Source organism: Miscanthus floridulus, chromosome 8 (genome assembly GCF_019320115.1).
Source record: "Miscanthus floridulus cultivar M001 chromosome 8, ASM1932011v1, whole genome shotgun sequence".
Classification (NCBI taxonomy): domain Eukaryota; kingdom Viridiplantae; phylum Streptophyta; class Magnoliopsida; order Poales; family Poaceae; genus Miscanthus; species Miscanthus floridulus.
The window spans coordinates 100,552,451-100,567,011 of record NC_089587.1 but is presented as its reverse complement, the minus strand read 5'-3'; the positions used below and the strand labels follow the sequence as shown (position 1 = coordinate 100,567,011).

The 14,561-nt window shown below is 47.6% G+C and overlaps 1 protein-coding gene across 1 annotated transcript; it reads right to left on the bottom strand.

The window, feature by feature from the left end:
* Positions 1 to 1,107: 1,107 nt before the first annotated feature.
* Positions 1,108 to 1,581, bottom strand: LOC136469643 (uncharacterized). The gene has a single exon (XM_066467755.1). It carries the CDS (start codon positions 1,579 to 1,581, stop codon positions 1,108 to 1,110), a length of 474 nt encoding a protein of 157 aa, XP_066323852.1.
* Between the last annotated feature and the right edge of the window lie 12,980 nt (positions 1,582 to 14,561).

Genomic DNA, 14,561 nt, shown 5'->3' with positions numbered 1-14,561 from the left:
AGGTGAAGAACTAGGTTGGACATAACCCTTATCTAGCAATTCCCTTAATTGTTTCTTAAGTTCTACTAATTCATTCACTCATATTCTATAAGGTCTCTTAGCTATGGGTGCAGTTCTAGGTAAAAGTTTAATTATAAACTCAATGTCTTGTTTAGGTGGCATGCCTGGTAACTCCTTAGGGAAGACATCTAGATACTCATTTACTATCCGTATATCCTCTATAGTTGTGCCCTCCAATTGATTAACCCGACAGATTTCTGTAGCTGACTATGTTGCCATATACTCAACTTTCTCTCCGGATGGAGTGGTAAGATTCACGAAACTATTTCCACAATTGATAACTACCTTCCAGGACCATAACCAATCCATACCCAAGATAACATCAATTCTAGATGAGTCTATGACTACAAGGTTGGCTTGAAATTCTACCCCCTTATGTTGAGACTAGCAGCTAAGCATATCCAATTTGTTTTCATTTCTCCTCCAGGTGAGTTTACTAGCATGGGTTTCTTCATAACACATACGGGCATACCATGCTTCTTTATGAAAGTATATGCTATGAAGGAATGTGAAGCACCAGAATAAAAAAGTACTGTAGCTGAGTTTAAGTTGATCGGAAACATACCGATCACCACATCTGGTGCCTCCTAAGCTATTTTTGTAGTCACATGGTTGACTTTTCCCTGGACATAGTTCTGCTACATGTTAGCTGTCCTCTTGGGGCATCTATTGGAGTAATGCCCTGGTTCTCCACAATTGAAGCATCTGTTATCATTAACTGCATTTGGTGCCTTTGGTGCGCCATTCTTCTGTGGAGTATTAGGGGCATTATTCCTCACAGGAACATTGTTGACTTGCTGTTGTCGCTGAGCTGGTGCCTTGTACTGCTGCTGCTATGCATGCTGTGGTTGCTGGTTGCAGTTGACTAGACCGAACTGACCCTGGTAGCGCTGTTGTGGTTGAGTCTGTTGAGGATTGGCATGGAAGCGAGAGTTGCTCTCGGATTGCTGACCTTGGAAGTTCCTCTTCTTGTCCTCCATCTAGCGGCGCTTGTTCTCTATCCACCAACTGCTGAAAACTAGCAAAAGTATGAGATAGCAGTTGGTACTAGAGGCCATCATTCAAACCTTCCATGAACAACTCCTGCCTCTTCTCATCCTCATCAACCTCAGTAGGTGCATACCGTGACAATTGTATGAACTTGTCATGATATTCAGCAACAGTCATGCTCCTCCGCTTGAGAGCCAAGAACTCCTTCTTCAGCTTCATCAATCCAGCAGGCACGTGGTGAGAGTGGAAGGCACTGCGAAACTCAGGCCAAGTGATGGGATTAGCTTTAGTACAGCCAAAGCAAAATGAGTCCCACCAATCCAGTGCAGCTCCTTGCAACTGTCCAGAAGCATATAGAACCTTGTCCTTGTCATCACATTGGGCAATCTCTAGTTGCCTCTCAATAGCACGTAGCCAGTCGTTAGCCTGGAGTGGGTCAGTGGAGTGCTTGAAAATAGGTGGGTGTCCTTTTAGAAAGTCTCCCCTCTTATCTCTGACTTGAGGGGGTGCATTCCCATTCTCATGCCCCATGTTCTGCATGTTCTAGGCCATCTACTGAAGCAACTGTGTCTGCATCATCATCAGCTGCTCCATAGTAACAGGAGGTGGTGGTGGTAGGTCCTCGCCTCCCTGGTTGTTCCTCCTGGTGTTCACCATCTGTAGATGCATTATATAAGTCTCATATGTCCACAATATATAATCTTTAGAAGATAAGGGTCTACTAAGAGTAGGTATCACAAGATCAAGACAAGAGATATATGTAGGGTATACAAGAAGATAATTGTTCTAAACTTTTTTGGCGAGTTGGACAAACAGCAGTGCAGTAAAACAAGCATTTCTCACTCTCTGTTTATCATCTGATTGCTTATTTTACCTTTATGGAAATCTTATGAAATTCTCTACAACTTTCATTTAGAATACTTTTTCAGATTCTGACATTTACTTAGTCAAAAACAGACGACAAGCAGTACTATTCTAGAATTCTGACAGGACAGAAACCTCAACTTACAACAGCTGTATCTCACAAATTATAATAGGTATTGAGGTGATTTTAGAGCCAAAAGAAAGATGTATAAGTATACTTATCTCCATAAAAGTTTCATGACAATTGGGCATATAGAACATGAGATATTAACAGATAAATACAGACTGCTCAGAATGATACAGAATGGACAGCATGATAAAACGAAACCCAGCTATTTATTCATATTATCGTTAAACGTTAATCTTAAACTAAATGACCGTGGACATGCCCACAAGTCATCACAATCATATCAAAAATCTAAATCAAACATTGTTCATTATAACAATCATCCAACCATGCAAGTATCAATTGTTCAACCATTAAAAGAAAGAAACTAAACACTCCCTCGCGCATCTATGCATGTTTAATACATATTTTTAAGACTTCCTAGTATGGGTCGATGTTGGTGTTGGGGTTGGGGACTCCAACTTCTCCTCTGTTCCTCGGGGTGACTGAGTAGGAACACCCGGTGCTTCCACATCTGGACCCCTTGATGCTGCTTCAATGTAGCATTCTCACAGGCAAGCTGTAGGTACGCCTTCCCCATGACATCTAACTCATCCAAGGCCTGGTCCAAATCAGTGTTGGTCTAAGAAGAGCACAACAGGGTAGGCCTCAGCCTTAGGTTTGCCTCTCCAAGTGGTGCAGCGATGTTGCAAGTAGACTGGCCGCTCCGATGGCGAGGAAGATAATGGTCCTCCTCCCAGGCAATGTCATTGAAGTGGCGGTCGCGGTTGACCACCAATGCCTGTCGAGCAGCGTCCCTGATGGCGTCTGCACATGTGAACCATGCAGTGATGGTGTGGTGGATGTAGTGCACCCAAGTCCCCTTGCGGGTGTACACTTCTGTCTCCCAAAAGTCGGTGTAGTCAGGGTGGGTCCAATGCTCTGTCGTGTACTAAATAGTGCACCCGGCGTGGTAGCGGCATACAAGTGTGAGAAGCTTGGGGTGGTAGTAGGCATCGCCCTCCAAGTCATAGTGGATCTCTGTGGCCCACCCATGAGACAGCAGTGCATCATGATCCTCATCACCCCCATTTCCATCGTCTCCTCCATCACCACCATCATCTCCTCCATCTCCACAATCACCACAATTACCATCTCCACCATCATCAGAATCAGAACTATCAGAACCATCTCCATCATCAGGGTCACTAGCTCCCTCCTGACCACCCTAACCATTTTCTTCCATGGGTTCTTCCTCAGACTCCTCTATCTCAATGGGCTTCTCAAACATGGGCCCCTCTTCTGTTTCTTCATCCATGGGATCTTCCAGCACGTCCTCCAGAGGTTCCCCCATGGGCACCTCCATAGGCGGCTCCTCCTCCATGCTCCTCAGAGCCTCTACTAGATGTGCAGGAACACGCTTGATGAAAGTGAACCTTGTCCTCCTAGTGGGCATCACGATGGTCCTCTTGTGGGGTGTCAGCTTGGTGCGGGCCATCTATAAGAATGAAAAGGTTGACTATTAGAATAAAATAATTTTTGCAACAGATAAAGAACAGAATATAAGCAAAAAATTTATAGAAAATTAAAGGTAGTAAAATAAAGATAATGTGATCCTAAAAACGTCCATTTCTAACTAGGTTGATCGTCCTATAGTCAGTTATAGCTTTGATATCAATTTGTCGCACCCAATTTTGCATAGCAAAATCAAGTACTCATATATGTGCGCCTAGGATGTCCAAACACACACATATATCACAAATTGCAATAATATCAAAGTAAAGTACTTATTACATCACATATCTCATCATAATGTTAATACATAGTCTTGCTCAATGGCATTATTACGCACACAGCGGAATAACTAGACCCAATCTGCCATAGGGACTCAAACTAGTGAACATCATCCTAGTAGTCCTAAACATCCTCTGGAAACTCCTCATACATGTTATCTGTTACCGATCTAGGATTTTCATTGGATGTAAAGCAAGTGTAAGCTCACCATGCTTAGCAAGTATATCAAAGGGATCTATGAGGCTCAAAAGGCTAGACACGGTTTGACTATGGTTCACAATTTTAGTTGATCAAGCTTTAGCATCCTGAATTACTACTATAGTGAACAATCCCAAATACCAAGTGATATTAAGGTATAATCAAGTTTATATCAAATCTCGTCCATCTATAGTAACCACTAATCATGAAGGATCTAGACCGCTCATATCTATGAGCACGGCTCTTATAACTTGTCAATTATTTCTACAAAAATTGTACATCTTTACCCATCGAGCCATGATTCCCAATGCCGGGGTTTGCAAAGCCCACTACACCTCTACCTAGGAAGTGTGGCAGGGTTTCACTATGTAACCCTTAGCTAGTCGCACTAACAGGTCATAGCTACTAAGGTTTCAGCCGTCTAGCTGCATGTGGCCCTCCTCTAGGAGTGGCACACGTGGGCACATGGCACGGTACACACACCCTAGCAGGTAAGAAAACATACCAACTAGTGCCCCCTCTTTCCCTTACAAAAAGCTACAAACGAGCTAGTACAATCTAGTTAACCAGTTAAAGTCAGAGCCATATGACACTTGGGGTTGTACGAAACCTCCTAGGTGGCCACTTTAGGATTAAGTCCTTATGGAGAGGCACTAGAGTACTCAACCCCATACTCTAGCCCCCTATCTGTTGCTAAAAAGCTTCATGTTATCACATTTCATAATGCCTTTAGTCATGTTTAACTATTATTCTATGTTAAGCACTACAACATCTATCCAAAATGCATACCCAAACCCTAGGTAACAAGGATATGTGGTACAAGTAATCATCTAGGTAAAGTCCTTAAAGGTATATCAAATTAGACACATGCATGAATATGAAGTGTAATAATTCATAGGTATAGGGGGCCTTTGGTACACTTGCCTTCTTCAAAGTTGTCCTAGGAGTACTGCTGATCCTGTTGTGGGTCCTCAGTCACCTCAAATTGCTCACCCTCTAATCATATTCCAAATCACCAATCAAGCATCATTCCAATCATTACATGCATAAAAATAAACGTCTTTTAAAACAGTACACCAAATAGTAGAAACATAAGTTGAAAAGCTTATAAATCTATTCTACGTACTGCTACAAACATGTGAGCGAAAGAATCACTCAAATCGGACTTAAAACACAAAAGTTATGCATGAAATAAGGTGCAATGGCATTTCTGTAGATAAACTAAACTTAATTTTGAATTAAAACAATAAATATGAATTTACACGATTAGAGGACTGCACGTACTATTTCTAGAAAATACAGGGACCTAAACAAAAAAATAGGACTAAATCGTATTTATTTTGAACTGTTATGGACTGTGGGTTAATTCATCAAAAATAGAGGGGCTTTTCTGAAAAATGTGTGTGGCTTTACCATGGGTTGATTGCACTGCTAACTGGACAGCCACGTGGCCACATGTGATTGGTGCGATGCACCACGCGGCGTGGTGGACTCGTTGACGTGGCATCGTGGGCCGGTCCATGGGTCCACGGTGGACCGATTATGATCCAAACCGGTACAGTTAGATCTTGGCCGTCCAGACAACATCTAATGGCGTAGGGTGCATGGGATGACCTTCGCCACTACACAGTACTACCGGCGAGCCCACCATGGCCAGCGGTGAGGCACACACGGCGGCAAACATTAGGACGGTGATTCTGGCGATCCCAAACCAAACCAAAAGCACGTGCGTGATCTATAGGACCTCGCGAACACACTGGGATGCAAATCATGGGCGGGGAACATGCTAGAGTGCCAATTCTGTGGTGACACCATGGCCGATGGGGTTTGGAGGTCACCGGTACGGCGTTCCAGAGCACCAAACGATGAATAGAGGGCAGAGGAAGGACGAGGAGCTCACCGTGAGTCAAGAAGAAGGATCTACGGCATCTAGGAAGGGCTCCAAAGGTAGGTCATCAACGGTGGCGGTGGTTGGAGAGAGAACCATGGCGTGGGTGAGGGTGAATCTGAGCAAATCGAGACCAAAATGGTGAATTGAAGGTACCTACAGTTGTGGGGGAACACGGCAGAGCTTTGGGTCACATCGGCATCGAGGTTCGAGGCGCGAAAGCGATGGATTGCCAGCGACGGTGGCATGCTCGAGCATGGACAGAGGAAAGGGGAGAAGGAAGGGGTGTGGCACAGGTTTTATAGGCCAGGCGAGGTGCGATGGATGGAAGGGAAGCGGGGTGCTCAGGCGGGATTGGCCGCCGTCCTTGTAGGCATGATGGCGGCTGCTTGCCAAGCTTAGCAGCGCCATCGATGGGCGGGCAAAGAAGGAAAGGAGCATTGGGGAGAAGAAAGGAAAGGGGCGTGGGGTGGCTGATGTGTGGGGCCAGTGGCGCAGCGAGAGAGAAAAGGGAGTGCGTGTGGGTGTGGGCACGTGGGGTAGGCCAAGTAGGCCGGGGCGCCAAGCTGGGCCACGCGCATGTGCGATGCAGTGCGGAGGAAGGGGCACGGAGCGGGCTAGAGCGGAGCAGGCCGTGCGCGGGAGGAAGGAGAAAAGGGGAGGCACGGCTAGGCCACCGAGCAGGCCAGGTCGGGAAGGGAAGGAAGAGAATGAAGCGGGCTAGTTCTAGGGCTGGGCTAAAAAAGGAAGGAAAGAAGATTTTTCAAATATAAATTCTTTTTACAATTCTAGTTTTCAAATCTAAGCCAAATTCAAATGGAATTTGAATTTAACTTCAAACATTCTTGCCCTACACTCAATCAAAAATAGTATGCTTCAGCATGAATGCAACAAACATGTTTCTAAACCTTATAGTTAATTTTATTTAACCAAAATTTATTATTTGGCCTAAGTTAAAATACATAGAAAATTTAATAAATGCTCAAAATTAATTGCTAATTTGCAGTTGAAATTTTTGGGTGTTACAAGTTCCTAGGGCAGACATATGTCCCCTAGAAATTCTTGATGAAGATCCTCTTGAGGTCCGCCCAGTCGTGGATGCTGTCATGCGGGAGGAATTCGAGCCATGCTTGAATGTGTTCCCCCACGCATATGGGGAGGTACTGAATGATGAAGTGGTCATCATCCACTCCCTCTGGCTCGGTAGGTGAGCCGGAAGTCTTCGAGCCATATACCGGGGTTCGACTCTTTGGATGCATCGGCCAAAGGCCCATGGTCCTAGGCCATCCGAGCTGGGACTGCAGTCATCTAGCTAGCGACCATGCCTAGGGCGCGTTTCACCGATCCCCTCAATGGTCCAGCTAGAGCCTGCGCTGCCCGCTCTCACCGACACCCGATAAACATCATCATCATGCCGGACCTAACGCCAGTTGCTAATGATGCTACAAGCGTCTTGGTTCAGCTTGAGCCATTCATGTATAGGGGGTCAGAGTGGAGCAGGCACTAGGGTAGGCCGTGGTGCAGCTATGTCCTCCTGCTCCACGCCTAGCGGCTGTAGAGGTGAATGGATGGAGCGATTCGTCTGGTGCGTCCTCACTCCCCTGGTGAGGAGAGAGGCCACGAGTAGGTGTCGCGACATGAAGCTTTTCACTTGTTGAATGGCGGTGGTCTCCACCAGCGCTCGGAGGTTCCGGTGGACCGCCTGCTCCTGTGGGTCAACAGGCTTAGGAAGCCCATGTAGAAGCATCGCCGTCGCGGCGATGTTCTAGCTAGCCCGAGCAAATTGTGAGGGATCATTCCCTCCGTCGATGATGTTGCACTGGACCTGGCGGGCACGACCTCAGGCGCCGCTCGCTGGGTTACGCGCATGGGGCACAGCATGCTATGATGAGTGCATCGGCATAGGTGGTGGCTGGTTATGCTGCCTTTGTCGTAGCTCCTCGCCGTGCTCCTACGCACATGCAAGGGCCTCCACGTGAGGATCTAGAGGGGTGTGGGTCCGTAGAGAGTCCGCCACCACTAGCAGCTATCCCGAAGCATCCACCATGGTGCACTCCCAGGATAGAGGGTGGCTAGGTGCCACGACATCATCGATGCTGGAGACATCGCTTTCAACATTGTCATCCATGAGGTTGTAAAAAGAGGCGAGAGTGTAGCTCGCTATCCCCACGAATTCGGATGTGAGAGGGGGTGGTGCCAACATCCTTCAGAGCCCTCGGGCATACGCATCCATGGGGGACATGAGGCTGTAGGGGAACCAGTTGCATGGTGGTCGTGGCTAGGACAATGAGGTCCCTCCGGAGAATCGGCAGAAGATAGTAAATAGCGAGTAAATAGCAAAGCATACGTTACTCACAGTGGGGTTTGAGCCTAGCGTAGGCTCAGAGCGAAGCGTAGGCGCCTCATCATTGAGGTCGCCAGGTGTCCTAGAGCCGACGGAGGGCGCCTATAACAACCTAAAAATCCACACACCAAAAATCACAACTACAATTTTTTTCTTCAAAACCCCATGTGATGATGAGTGACATTTGTAGGAGCTAACCCTAGGTGTTGCATTAGTTGTAACCCAACAAGACAATCTCATGAGCACAGCATGTCATTGTTAATTATGTTTATTAAAAATCCTAACAAATAAAATGTTGCATACATTGTTTAACTCAAATTGTGATTTGGATCTCCACTTGCTTTATGTAATGCTTAACAACTCCTTTAAAATTATAAACCATAAAGTAAATATTAATCAAACTAAAGAATAAAAGCTTAAGGTGAAAACTATTTATATTTTTGTATAACAAAAACTACAACTATTTTAGTTACACAAAGTAGCTAAATAAATCAAACCCTAACCAATTAGCAACAAATAAAAAGTAAGGAAATGGAGGAGGAAAATAGAAAGGCCATCTGGCCCAGCTTGTGGCCTGTCCATCTCCTTGGCCTAACTCGCCAATAGCCATACCAGCCCAAGCAACCGAGTCAGCCCAGCTCGCCCTCAGACCCCGCGCGCTCCCAACTACTAGCCCAGCTCACCCTCCTGGCCTCGCTGGCCTGCTAGCGCTCGTGGCCCACGCAGCCAGCCCGCATGCCATGCCATTGTCTCTCCCCGCGCTAGCTGATAGGTGGGGCACCCTCATCATCCCCCTCCTTGGTCCCCTCCTCTGCTTTCGGAAAACAAAGCACCGGTACATGGGGAAAAGAAAAATCCAATGCTGCCTCGATCCCTATCCGCCGTTCGTGCTCTCACAACCGACCTCGAAAGCCCGTTGGATGGGTGCCACGTAGGCACCGGCTACCCGACAGGGTCACGCATGGTGCATGACCACTGTCGTGCGCTCCTGCCATGGCCATGGCCGAGCCGTGACTTTGTCGCCCCCTGTCCCTCGCCTTGCTGACCAAGGAACATGAAAACAGTTTCGCCATCACGCCCATGATCACGTCGTGGCCCAGAACCCTATCCCAGCCTTGCTAGAGGCCCTTCGATCACCCCTCGATCTCCATCCGCTGTTCACCGAGCTCCATGGCCGAGCTTTGGCTATAAAAGCCCTGGCCCCAGGGGCCCTAGAGCTCTCCCATCACCCCACTACCCCTTTGTGTCCATCCACTGCGCACCCGAGCCAAGAGAGAAGAGGGATAGAGGAAGAAGGAGCGTCCGACATTGCCGGTGTCGCTGGAGCAGAGGATGTTGCCCCGATCAACCACGTTGACGTTGCTGCTCGGCACGGCACGGCCTCGTCTCGACACGGCCATGACCCGCCGCTGCATTGCCTAGCCTCGTTGAGCACTGCGCGGTGAGAACCTTGCCGAGACCTCTCCCCAGCCAATCGGCATGAGCTCGCTGCCATTTGAGACCCTGTCGATGCCTCTGTGCACTCGGCCAGCCACCACCGGAGGCCGCCGGGGTAGCACTAGAGCACCGATGTGCCTGTAATAGCCTCGTGAAGCTCACACGCACCACCGAGTCGCCTCTAGGGCCATAGCCACCTCACTAATGCCGCCGTCATGCCCATAAGACCGCCGCCGTGGCCGACACACAATGGGACCCCGCACGCAACGTTAACCCCACCAACGAGGATGCCGAGGCTCGGCAGAGCTTTCACCCACATCAATCATGCACCAGCGTCATTGGCGAGGCTCACTGGGCGCTCGCCGCTAGCATGTAAGCCGCCGTGGGAAAGTAGAGGAAAGGGGGTGAGATGGGCAGCGTAGCCCTGTGCTCAGTCCATCGTGAACCAGACGAAGAAGACAGTAGCGTGGACACGGTCCACCATAGACTGTGTCTGCGGTCCAGGGGTCGTGACTACGCCATCCACCGTGGACCGCGAGCCATGGACTCGAGCCCGACCCAAAACCCAGAAGGCGACGTGGCACTCTATGACGAGGCCACATGGCAGGCTGAGCCTAGCCCATACCTAGGCCCAACCGACCCAGTTTGGACCTGGCCCATGTTGACCGTTGACCGGTCAACGTTGATGGTTGACCTAGCCCCACATGTCAGTGTCACAGAGACACGGGACCCACATGTCGGTAAGTGACATCATACTGACGTCATGACAATGTCACGTGGGTCCCACCTATTAGTAACAACAGCCAAGGTGACGTCATGCTGACGTCACGATGATGTCAGCTGCTGACGTCAGCAACACTGGCCCCACACATCAGTGACCCTGATCCATTAACCCTTGACTCACCCATTGACTTGACATTGACTTTGATCGGACCCACATGTCAGTGACCCAAGAGCCCCTGGTCCCACCTGTCAGAACTGATGACGTTGATGATGTCATGCTAACGTCATGATGATGTCAGTAGGACCCCACTTATCAGCTCAGAGCTGAGCCAATGACATCATGCTAACATCATGCTGATGTCAGCATGCCACATGGACCAGTCACAACTTGACACGTGTCAGCCCAGGATTAATTCGGCCTTTTCCATTTTCAGAAATGATTTAAACTTTGGAAATTCATAACTAATTCATACGACCTCAGAAAAATACGAAACTAGGACAAAATTCATCTAAAATCGAGCTCTATGCTATGAACCCATGTTTGAGTGCATTTGGCTCTTTTGAATTTCTATTGCTTCTTTGTGTTGTTCTATAGACGTCGCTAACGTGACTGTAATGCAATCATTTGTAGACTTAGAGGAGAATTAGATGGACAAGGATCATGAGTACTATGAGGAGTACGGAGACAACTACACTGAAGGTGCCACATCCCACCCAATATCGTAGCACCTATTACGCATTGCTAATATAGAACTGCTATTGCTTTACTTACTGTTATAATCATACAATGATAGGACTTGTATTGTAGTATGCTTACTTGATGTCCTTTACCTTGATGCAACCTTACCCCTACATACCCTGCTATTAGGCTAGACACAAGCTTACTGCTATATATCATTGCTTACACTTCAACTATGCTTATACTACATTAATGCGTGGTGAAAACTAGTGTTATCTGGACTATGGGGAGAGTGATGCATGTGTGACTTGGGTGTGTGGAGGGTGAGGGTTGTGTCGACCAAGTTGGAGTATACGATGAGCCTAGGGCAAGTCTTGCCATGGGGTGCTACCTGGGCACCCCTAGAATGGATACCTATGGTGGGTAAATGGTATATAAGGTGGTCCTAGGTGTGAACCTGTGATGGGAGGAGCCCGGGATGGAGGTGCTGTGGTGGCACGGTAAATGGAAACCCTGATGAAGACATTCTGGCTTGGTCATCCCTAAGGACTTACTAGTACTCAGATTCATCGAGAAGCCTTATGTACCACTCGCCCTATATGGTGCGGGATGGCCGGACTACTTGGTAGGATATTGCCACTACTGCTAGGTTGATAGCGGACAGTGTAAGGAGGTACGGGGCGCGAAGGATTCCCACACCCTTTTGAGACTTCATGGAGACCTTGTGGACCCAGCTCATGACTCACAGTTTCAGCCACTCCAGACTGGACTTGGGGTGTACCAGGGCTGAATGGTAGAGTGGCATTATCCTAGGCTAGCAAGCGGCCGGAATCAGCCTAGTTGACGATGGTCAGTGAAGAAGGCAGATCTTGTGGTTATGTAGAACCTCTGTAGAGTGTATGGTTGATCGATCGATACATGTGCCGACTTGTCGGCTATAGACCTTTCCTAGGTTTCGCTTAAACTAGATAATGAGATGAGTCCTTCTCTTCTTCCCCCATGAGAGAGAGTGTCAGTCGTAGCCAGGGGCTATGGGCCTTGAGATAGTGCCGAGAGGGAGTTGGCCTGTCGACTGAGCGATGGTATTATGGTGATGTGGTGATGACATGGAGATGGTGGTATATTGATCCCAGGATGGAAACCTGGCTCTGGGCAGGAATGGGGTGGAATGTGTGTGTGAGAATGGTGTTAAAACTTGACTATACATTAATAAACCTGATATGCTAATACCTATGAAACCCCAGCCTTATAGGTTCCTTTTGATTATATCCAACTTGCATCCAATTTTTACAAAGCAATGCTCATAGGGTGGGAGTGGCCAGTATAAATCATACTGATAAATTTTGGCACACAGGTTTTGCTGAGTATAGCTTTGAGGAGTTTGACGGTTGAGGGGTTCGTGCCTACGCTCGAGTTGGCGATCTTATCTTCAAGCTGTTCTAAATGAATGCTACTTTTGATTCCGCCAAATGCAGCGATGTAATAAATTATGTAATTCCACACTATTTGTACTCTGATATTATCATTGTATGGATGTGGTATTCGATTGGAATTTGAGTAATATGATCTACAACGGTCTTATTACACTTCAACTCTGTGGATTTCCCTTCGTGGAAATCAGGGGCGCTTTAGTTGGTATCAGAGCCATACTTGACCATAGGACGAAACCCTCAGAAATGGATGATAGAATAGGACATGAATAGCCCTTCTTTCGGTTATATACCGACCTTGCATTTACTTTTATGCAAGGCTTATCTATTATTGACCTGCTAACACCTGATTCCTTAAAACATGCAGATGGCAACGAACGTCAACTGGTAGCCTCTAGGACTGTTACCTCTAGACCACGCCAAGCTTACCTTCGACCTACGTGAGCTCGGGGGTTTTGCACAGACCCTCTACCGAGTTCTCGTCACGTTAGGAGTCCCCGATGAGCTTGTCAAGGTCACCTACACTGGGAAGCCAGCTCAGGAAGGAGGAATTGAAGGACCGATTGTCACCTCAGTTGAGTTCCCAGCTAGCACTGCCTTACCTTCTATCCTAGCTTTCACTGAGTTGACCATAGAGGACACAGTCAGGGAGGGACTACGAGCTATCTCACACAAGGCACTTCGTAGAGTGATGAGGGACCACTATGAGCACCTGAAGACGATAGAGTTCCGTCTACTTCCCTAGGCCCTCGACCTCAGCCTTACCCCTAGTGAGCAGAGTTTTGTAGCCGGCAGAGTTATCCTTGCCGAGGAGGATAGATGCCTTCACGTCTCGGCTATTCACCTACTAGAGTAGGATAGGTATGTGACCCAGCTAGAGCAGAGGAGATGTCAGGACTAGGCCCTTCTATGGGAGTACCAGGAGCGAGACTCACAGGGAGCATAGGAGCGAGCTAGTCTACTTGAGACAGTTGCCAAGCTACAAGACGAGCTCAACCATCATGAAGAAGTCCACACAGCCAAGGTCGCTGACTTATAGGACAAAGCAGCCGACCTAGGCAATAGGAACTGCTACCTCAACAACAAGGTCTTGGAGTTGTAGAGAGAGTTGGACGACAAGAAGGCTGAGTTCAACCATAGAGGAGACAGAGAGAGGTCCAAGGGGATTGATATGCTGAAAATCCAATCTCAAAACAAGACCATGACTCAGCATCTAGAGGAGTTCAGGAAGAAGGCCGTTCACAACTAGGGTCACCTAATTGAGGCACTCAGGCAGAACGAGTACCTATAGGACAAGTGTGAGAGGACATGGCAGGCTTGGCAGAAGTCTGACAAGAAGCGCCTTAGGGAGATGAAGAGTATGTGGGATCAGCTACCCAAGGAGATTCGTAGCAAGACAAAGCCTAGGATAGAGGAGTTCGAGTTAGCCCCGACTCACCTCAACCTAGATGCCTACCCTACCCTACCTAGAGCCAAGCCTACTGAGGAGCTCGCCAAGGCCTTGAAGTACGTGTCCCAACTTCACAAGTCTGACGAGGAGATCGAGATCGAGAATAGTCGTATCCTAGCTATGGTGTACGAGTTAGAGTAGATGACCCTACGTGGTCATGAGTCATGTTAGTGGCTTCCATAAGTTGTACCCCATGATGTACCCCTTATGAGATGTAATATGAGACCCTGTGCATAGTACGATTCTCGCAAGTCTTCAAGTATAGCTACTGGAGATGATGCTATGTAATAAAACCCATGTAATGAATGTTTTGGATCTTATTGCATCTTATGGATCTTATTGCTTCTTTGTAATGAGTGTTGGATAGTATAAATGATTTTCTATAAATCGTCAAAAATCATGTAATCATACTAAATTATAAGCACTTATGGCACAAACACTAAATTCTCTATGATCCGTGTTGTAGATGCCAAACCGCCGATCTAATCACCTAATGAACCGTGGACGTGCACCCACCCTCGAACCAGTCGAACCAAATGGGGGGCATGGTGGCAACAACTGTGGCCGTGGCCATGGCCGTGGACATGGAGGGATACCC